The 9,656-nt window shown below is 33.4% G+C and overlaps 1 protein-coding gene across 1 annotated transcript in view; it reads right to left on the bottom strand.

The window, feature by feature from the left end:
* Positions 1–9,656, bottom strand: part of pik3cd (phosphatidylinositol-4,5-bisphosphate 3-kinase, catalytic subunit delta) — a 60,316-nt gene that overhangs the window by 14,579 nt on the left and 36,081 nt on the right. Inside the window, exons 9-15 of the mRNA XM_056449342.1 lie at positions 5,305–5,401; positions 4,970–5,100; positions 4,476–4,526; positions 3,367–3,534; positions 1,357–1,478; positions 547–690; positions 359–458 (exon numbers count right to left, since the gene is read on the bottom strand). Coding sequence (XP_056305317.1) covers positions 359–458; positions 547–690; positions 1,357–1,478; positions 3,367–3,534; positions 4,476–4,526; positions 4,970–5,100; positions 5,305–5,401 — 813 coding nt within the window. The remainder of the gene's footprint in view (positions 1–358; positions 459–546; positions 691–1,356; positions 1,479–3,366; positions 3,535–4,475; positions 4,527–4,969; positions 5,101–5,304; positions 5,402–9,656) is intronic.

Below are 9,656 nucleotides of genomic sequence, written 5' to 3'. Positions count from 1 at the left end.
ATTAAACATTCAAATGTAGAGCACAGTCACTGTGGAACTGCTGCTGCAAATAAGAAAAACCCCATTCCAGCACCTCTGGGCTTATTTACTATATTTATACATGTACATTTAACATGCTTGAAAGGACAAACAGTTTCTTACCAGAAATGGCACAAAATAAAGTGACAATTACCAGAACGAGTAACCAAAAATGAGTCAAGTGCTAAGTTTGGGCAGTAAGTGTCAAAAAGGGCCTCATGAGGCAAATACAAGCTTTAGCGGTTTACTTCAGGTTACTAAAGACGATTCGCAGCACACATATGCATAAAACTTGAGGTGCTAGAATAACAAATTCGCACAAGAAATAAACACAACGAACCTGTTTCACCAAGCTCTTGATGTGAAAGATGCTCCCACGACAATACGCCTCCAGGATGAGTCCAAATCTCAAGCTGACCGAGGGTACATGCATTTCTGACCTTTAGACAAAGCGCAAAAAGAAGGCCTAAATGACACTGGAAGGAGTACGGAGGCATCACTGTAGTGCACTCAAAGATTTATTAATACCTGAGGTGCCAAAACAAGAAGTGACCTATTTTCTTGTTGGCCAGAGCTCGTTCTAGCAGAAAACTGGTCAAGTCGCAGTCCAGGTATGATTCGTATTTCAGAACCTGAACCAGCTGCAAGAGATACTGAAACAGCTTATCATCGCTGTTGAGAAAAAATAAAAACATGAGGTGTAATTATAAAAATCAGCAATTAAAGTTGATTACATTTTAGTCATCTTAATAAGCAGAGTGTTAATAGCTATGAAACATGGATTCATTTATAACACAGCTGCAAATAAAAAGAAAATATGAATAGAATTAATGATAAAAATGACTGGTGACACTTAGTTAATGTAATTAATGTGTTTATTAACATGAACAAACAATGAACTACGCTCACGCAGCATTTATTGGTTAAACCTTAGCTAATGCATTATTAAAATCAATCCCAGTGCTTGCTTAAATTTAGTAAACATTCAAAAAACAACTGTATACTCATTAACTAACATACTTTAATAAATTTGTTGTTCATTGTTTGTTCATGTCACATTGACTAACAATAACTATGTCCTGTATTATTAAGTGTTAATATTTTTTATAATTAATTCCATGATTTTTATTATTATCATTACTTAGTTTTACCAAATGATTCTTTAAAAGTTCTATTTTGATTCTATTTTATATATTTAATATTTACATTCGCCAGGCCTATTTGAATTCACAAAAATGTGTGTAATTTTTTATTCCATTTTCCTCCAAATTTGACATGCATGCATCCAGCACAGACATCGCTACATTTCAGCGTTATTTCGAGAGGCAGTGCACTCACGGCAGCTTCCTGAGGCAGCGGATGGTGAAGAAGCGGACATGAGGGTCTGGGAAACTGTAGTCTAGAAGTTCTAGAGCATGTAGGGCTGGCAATTCTGGCCATTTCTGTAGCAAACCGACCATCTGTGAAGAAAAAAGAAAATGCACTGAGTGGGAGTTTACAAGAGCCTCTCAATCCATGAAGCTTGAAAGAAAAGCATCGTGGGGAGAGGTAAAGATGTTTGAGAATGTTAGATAATCAATGCTGAAGCAGCACATTGAAACGGCTCAACAAATTTGTCAGGGTTATCCTTATTGTTTTATTTAGCAAATCGAAAAAAATTTGTCATTATATTTACCTTTACATTTCATCACATTTAATTTTTAAGTACTTTTCCTATTTATGATTAGCAAATTGAATCAATGCATCAAAATGTTGTCAGTGTTTAGATTTAATTTAAAGTATTCTTCCTGTTTTTATTTTGCAATACTGCACAAAAAGTAAACAGCACAAATAATAATGCATTATTAATTGTTATGTTATAATAATATAGTTAATATATAATATAGTTAGTATATATATATATATATATATATATATATATATATATATATATATATATATATATATATATATATATATATATATATATATATATATGTATATATATGTATATATATATATATATATATATATATATATATATATATACATACACATATCAGGGTATATGCAGGAATCCTAAAGGGAATTTCAACACCTTTTTAAGACTTTTTAAAGACCTTCTCAGAATATTTTAAGACCTCGTCGCCACTTCAAGTTCTAATCGGTATCAAACTTTAACTTAATAAACAGTTGCTAATAAACAGATGTAGTTAAATAAATGAATGAAGCACAAACATGCAACAGAACTTAGATAAGCTCAGAAGAAACAAACCTTGAAAGAATAAATTACATGGTTGTTTTCAGCAACAGGTTTCACCCACTGTTTAAACTAGTCTTTCTCCAACCAGGAGTACGCAAACTTGCATTATCCCATTTTGCCTTCTGTTTTGCTCTATGGCAGGACTATTCAATCGGTTTGTCATGGGGGGCAGTTCATAAAAGGCGTCCCAAATGAGGGGCCGGAGAGATATGACTTGCAATTTAAGTGATGACGCAACAGCATATAAGAGCCCATATGCTGAATTTTTGCTCCTTTAGACTCCCACGTTGTATTTTTCTACATTAAAATGTTAATATATTGTATTTTGAAACTACATGAGATCAGTGCATTGTACAATGTGGCTTTTTTTAAGCAAACATTTAAATGTTGTATTTCGAAGCACAACAAATCCAGTGCATTGCTTAAGCAGGCTTCTTCTACATTCAGACACATTAATATGTTTTGAACTGCATAAAAATAATGGATGCAACAATCATAGATTTTGGTTGTACGATTATATAGTCTGAAGAATAATCATGGTTTCACGGTTATCATGTCTAATGTAAATTTAAGCTTTATATTAGGCAAATTACGTGACATCACCTGAACAGAGGAGCTCGGCCAAAACCAATGGAGGAAAATAAATATATTACATATTATATTATAGATAACACTTGAACAAAATAGACCTCGTAAAAACGGGATTAAGACTTTTTAAATACCTTGTAAGGGTCTTAATTTTCTCATAATTGATTTATCAACTTTTTGATATATATATATCATTTTTAATGCATTAGAATTGTTATGTTATAATAACATAATTTATAATAATTAATTTATTATCAATAAATTATTATATTATTATATTAAATAATTATTTATTAATTATTAATACATTATTAAGCTGGACACATTAATGCATTATTAATTGTTGCATTGATCATAATTGTTGCATTAATGCTTTATAGAAGAAAACACAAACTTTTTTTTATATTAAAATTGTCAAAGAAGTGCTACATCAAATATTTCTTTTAAATTGTACTGTTTATACAATATACCCTGCATATATTTATACTTTTGGATGGATGAAATGTGGTTCAGCTCACCTGAGCCACGTCCTCATGTTTGTTCCACTTCGTGATGAGCAGGAGTTTAGGTAGGCTCTCGGGGTACTTCAGTCTTAGCTCCTCTCGCAGCTTCCACAGCAGCTCCTTCTCATCCTCAAAGAACTCTGTGGAGTTTTTATTGTCCACAATCTCTTTCAACTTCTGGTGCTACAACAATTAGAAAAAAAGTCAATGAATCAACAAACCATTACTTCAGAAGTGAAGACCTTAATTTAGTATCAATTTCCATTTTCTGACTGAGGTATCTGCATGCTTTTGAATTAAAGTCTGTGTAAAATGAATTGTTATTTCCCTAGCACACAATGCTATTCTTTAGGTAAACGATTAATCTGTGTCAATTAATCCACTGAGTTTGTTTTGGTAATTTTCAATCGAAGTTTGACCATTGCTTCTGCATTTGTTGTTTCTTTCTTCAGTTGAACACAAAATACGATATTTAGAAGAAAGCTGGAAACCTGTAACCTTCCATTTGTTTTTCCTTCTATGGAAGTCCATAGATACCGGTTTCCAGCATTCTTCAAACTACCTTATTTTGTGTTCAACACAATAAAGAAACTAATAAAGGTTTGAAACCACATTAGGGTCAGTAAATACAGAGCCAATTTTTGTTGTTTTGGGGGTGAACTATCCCTTTAACTATAAATAAAAGTCTAGTAGGATTGTAAAAAGAACAATTTAATAATTTAATATAATGACCAATATATGCCTTGTCAACAGATCCATGAATCACAAACATAAAGCATTTGTTCGTCCATGTAATCAAACAGGTTTTTGCTCCTGTAATTCAGATATTTTCTTCTCAAATGTGCAGAGGATATTTTGAATATTAAAAATAACCCTGTAATAAATAAATGATGGACATGGCAAACACAATAGCCCCAGACTGTTATCGTTCTGTTTCTCCAAGCATATAGCTAAGAGTTTTTAATAAACAAAAGCAAGCTCCAACCCATCTGCTGTATATGTTTATGTTAGTACATCCATGCATAATCCATATTTATGGTGTACCAATTTAAATGATTATCTACAATTAAATGAACATTCATATTTCCTTGACATCCCTATTCTGAATGCATGTTATTTCTCACCTCTTCTTTTGTAGCAATGACCTTTTCACCATTGGGACCCAGTTCATTTAGCTGAAAATAATAAGATGACAATGACTGAGCATTAATATATACAAAGTAAATACAGCTGAAGGGAAAATTATTGTCCCTCCTGTGAAATTTGAACTTCTTGTGAATTGTAAATGGTTTAACAGAGCACAGAAATTTTCACAGTAATTCACATAGTATTTTTTTTTCTCATTTATTTTATGTTTGGCTGGAAAAAAAAGTGGTTCTAATTTTTAGACATTTGTTTAAGGTCAATATTATTAGCTTTTTTGATCATGGTAAAGACAAAAGAAATTAGAGATTAGTGATTATTACATTATTAAAACTATATATGAAAAAAAAAGTGTTAAAACATTTCTCTCCATTAAACATCAATTGGGAGTTTTTAAAAAAAAATAAATAAAAAAATCACAGGAGGGCTAATAATTGTGCTCAAAAGACTACTAAAGACAACAACAGAAATGCACCTTTTCTATTGGTGGATAATACAAGGGCTGTGGCCTGATGTTGGGAAAACGAATAAGGAGGCCAGCCGTGCTGTCGATATTTGGATTTTTCTCCACAGTGCCCATAGGATTCAACAAATCACCTTTATCATCTGAAAACAAAACAACGGGTCTGTTAAAAGTCTTTTCAGTTCCCTTATTTTCTTAATAAAAAAAACAAAACAAATATAACCATTCAATTTAAGGGAACTACACTCCTACATCTGTCTTGCAGAATCCCTAAAATATCAGCAAATATCAGCAAAGGTCAAGCCAAAAGAAGCATCTGTAAATAGCAGGAGTTCATTGTGAAGCACCTGGGACTGATGGCCATGTGGACATTGAGTATTCTCCGGTCTTCAGCTGATCTTTGTAGTCAAACACCATCGTGTTCACCCAGGCCAAAGGACAGTCCTGTGGAAAGAGGGATCATTTGAGGTTTATTAACCTTGCTGACATGACACTTCACACAATCGTCATTTCATGTAGGAGAGGTGACACTGCCATATAAAACAGCACCCTGCTTCAGTGCTTTAGGTGTAGGAGGTGATAATTTAACTGTCTAACCAAATGATCACGCACCGCAGCAGTGATTTCCAATACACTCATAAAACCAATGTAACGTTTCCTGTGTATGACTGTAAATGCAGTCCGGTTATCAGGTTTAGGGGCTCCTTTTATGCTGACAGACAGACATTTCTGCAATCACGAAGGTATTTTTAGAAGAGATGTTTGTGAAATAAGCCATATGATTTTATTTCAGTCTAGTTTACAAATAATTTGGAAAATATTCAATTTAATTACAATGGTTAAAGTATATAAATAATATAATAAATAAATTAATAAATAACTGTCTGCAAATATCTGGCCATTTTAACAAGACTTAACTAAAATGCTTGAATTCTACTGTTTACAGTATTAATTAATTGCTGTCTAAAGATAAAAGTTAACAGTGAACCTACACTGGTCTCACGGTTTGGTTCAGTTACGATTATCATGCGGTTCAATTCGATATCTCAGTGCATCACTGTGCATTGACGATGCTTTCCATAAACAATTATATATATATTTTTTTCACAAAAAAAGAATTCTTGAATTAAAATAGTTAAATATATTTATTCCTGATATTATTTGTAATACAATTTTGTCCTTTAATACAAGCAGTCAGATAACTGTACCTTTAATTTCACCTGCTCAAAGAAAACACTCTTTGAATGTTTCAAACAAAACTCAAATACATGCACAAAAGACAACATGAGAATTTATAGCAAATAAACTCATGTAAATATTATTCTGTTTGCTTTTTGAGCATTGTCGAGCGTGTTCTTACATTTCTATGATTGGTCCTTGTGTTCACACGCCCAACAGAAAGGGCTGCGATTGGCTCTAAAACTGCCAGCGCTGTTCACCTATGAGTGGGACCAGACAGAATCTGCGGATATTTTTGCTGTTTCTGCGCAGAATATTGTATGATATTGGAATGACTTTGGGTGTATCGTAACTAAAAACTTAATATATGAAATAAAAAATAATACATTTTTTAACTTGAATTTAATGTTTACAAAGCAAATCCTATTAGTTCCACTTATTTGGTAAACCAAGCAATCTCTCATATAATATATAAACAATATATCTACTAAAAGACAGAATTATTACTTAATGGGCCTAAATCCTGTACACAGCAGATCTCACAACGCGACATGCAATTACAGGGATACAAAGTTAGCGTTAGCTGTACTATAAAAGAACTGGGTGTCATTTAAGACAGCAATTAAACTTTTGAAAATCATATATCCCGTGTCACAAAAACTGCTTTCTTTCATCTGAGAAATATTGCTAAGTTATGAAGTATGCTATCCATCTCAGATGCAGAAAAGCTAGTCCACGCTTTTATGACTTCTAGGCTGGACTACTGTAATGCTCTGTTTGCTGGCTGCCCAGTATCCTCTATTAATAAACTTCAATTAGTACAAAATGCAGCTGCCAGAGTTCTCATCAGGTCTAGAAAATTTGATCACATCACCCCAATTTTATCCTCCTTACACTGGCTGCCTGTTAAGTTTCGTATTGAATTTAAAATATTTCTTCTTACCTATAAAGCTTTAAATAATCTAGCTCCTGTTTATCTAACCAACCTTCTGTCTCGCTACAATCCAACTTGCTCTTTAAGATCTCAAAACTCAGGGCTTCTGGTAGTACCTAGAATAGCAAAGTCGAGTAAAGGAGGTTGAGCCTTCTCATTTATAGCTACTAAACTCTGGAATAGCCTTGCTGATAACGTCTGAGGCTCAGACACACTCTCGCAATTCAAAACTAGATTAAAAACTTTTTAGCAAAGCATACACTCAGTGCATCACTTAGCGGTATGGACTCTCAGTAGTGATTATTAAACCACACTGAACTGAACTGAACTTAAACTCTGAAAACTGAACTGACACTGTTTCGATTTGCTATGATCTTCTATGTGAAGCTGCTTTGACACAATCTACATTGTAAAAGCGCTATACAAATAAAGGTGAATTGAATATTGTAAGTAAATCATCTAAACGTTTGCATATTAGTCAGTAATATTACTGAAATTAATAAAAAATCTGAATAAATTTAAATTTGCACACATTCACAAACAACTAAATAAATAGACTCAATGATGGGTTGAAAATCTGTGAAAATCTGCGGATTTCTGTGCGGGCAGATCCCGTGTAGGCCTACTGATGAGTGACGCCGACACTGAAAACTGTGCGGTATTTGCACGTTATAAAGCACACATTGCGCAGCTATCACAGCTGATCCATAATAGACACCGCAGAGAAAACTCGCTCTACAGACACACTCGTGTCAGGATCTACAAGCATCGCTTTAATAGCGTTAGAGAAGAGGAAAAGTTATCTTACAAACATGCCAGCGGTTCAAATGTCTGAAGTGAGAGAGAGATTCAAACCCAGTCCCAACTTATAAAAACTAAAGAAATAGAAAGAATTACCCAGCAGGAATATAAATTCAATTGGCAAACTAAAGTACAACAAATAAAAAAGTTAGCATGCTTCCATCAGATTAAACCTGGTTATGAACTGGCCTCGTACCTGACCAACATTAAGAGCCACGGTCAGAGAAAGCTGATGAGCCGTTACCGTCTGAGTGGACACAGTCTGAGTGTGGAGACGGGCCGACATAAGCGCAGCTGGAGGAGCCCAGAGCTCAGACTGTGTCCACATTGCTCTGCTGGAGTTGTGGAGGATGAGCTGCATTTCCTCACTCACTGCAGCAAATATCAGAGCATAAGAGATGCTTACTTCACACAAATATCTCTAATTCTACCACAATTCCAGCAAGCCACAAATATGGAGAAACTCCATTATATTTTGGGAGAAAATGAAAAGTGTCTCCACCTAGCAGCACAGTACGTGTCCTCATGCCACCATATGAGAGAAAAAGGCTGAACCCCCTTATCCCTTATTAAAGCTCTCTGTCCTTATCATTTATTATTATATAGATTTATTAATCTTTTTAATTAACTTGTTTATTGTGACAACAGATATTTATAATATAGCAATATATATAAATGTGTTTGTTTATTATTACTTATTTTTCTTTTATCTATATGTATGTTCTGTGTTTTGTTATTGCTTTGGCAACATTGTGATTTGTTTTACAGTCATGCCAATAGAGCTCTTTGAATCTGAATCTGAATCTGATTAGGATAAACTTTATTTGTCCCCAAGAGGAAATTTGTCTTGGGCAAAAAGGTGCTACAACGTTGCTCTAAGCAGACAATAACATAAATAAATCAAACAAAACAATTAAGAACATACACTGTTTACAATAAGACCATATATGAATATATAAATATGAAATATATAAAGCACAGAACACTGTCAGGTACTAATGTACTACAGGTGCATTGTTCTTGGTAGAGTTTAACAGTTTTATCGAGGTAGGAACAAACGAAAGCGTCTATCTATTGGTTATACACATCAGCCTTCTCAGTCTTTTTCCTTAATGGTAACAGAGGCAGAGAGAGAGAGAGATGCATAGAGAGAGAGAGAGAGAGAGAGAGAGAGAGAGTGAGAGAGAGAGTGAGAGAGAGATGCACAGAGAGAGAGAGAGAGAGAGAGAGAGAGAGAGAGCTTTCATTTTCCCCCTAGCAGTGAAATAGTGTCTCCTGGTTCTGCTGTACTTCAGTGTCAGTGAAAGACTGTCCAGCAAACTCACATGCAGTGAATTGTGCGCAGTTGTCTGCTTTGAGTAGTTAAGCATTTAAATTACTTGCCCTCGCTTCGTTTGAGTAGTATTATACCGCGACAGCCTAAATGAGCTAAATGACATCAGTAGGTAATTGTCCATGTCTGCATCGCGGTGCATTAAAGAAACAATTAATTTTGACAACCCTATTAACAGTATATATATATGTATATATATATATATATATATATATATATATATATATATATATATATATATATATATATATATATATATATATAAATGAATGTAAATATTGATAAATGTTTTAAAACATTGTATAATTCAGGAAAAGTATTACATTATATTATTATTGTCATTATTATTTTATTTTTTATTAAATATTATTTCTCAATGTTACTAATCGCAAAGTAAATATACTGTATTTACAGTATATGAGGGCATGATAGATATCTAGATTACAAATATA

The sequence above is a fragment of the Danio aesculapii genome, chromosome 23 (genome assembly GCF_903798145.1).
Source record: "Danio aesculapii chromosome 23, fDanAes4.1, whole genome shotgun sequence".
Classification (NCBI taxonomy): Eukaryota; Metazoa; Chordata; class Actinopteri; order Cypriniformes; family Danionidae; genus Danio; species Danio aesculapii.
Note: the sequence above shows the minus strand (reverse complement) of the source record. Positions and strands in the feature narration are given on the sequence as shown.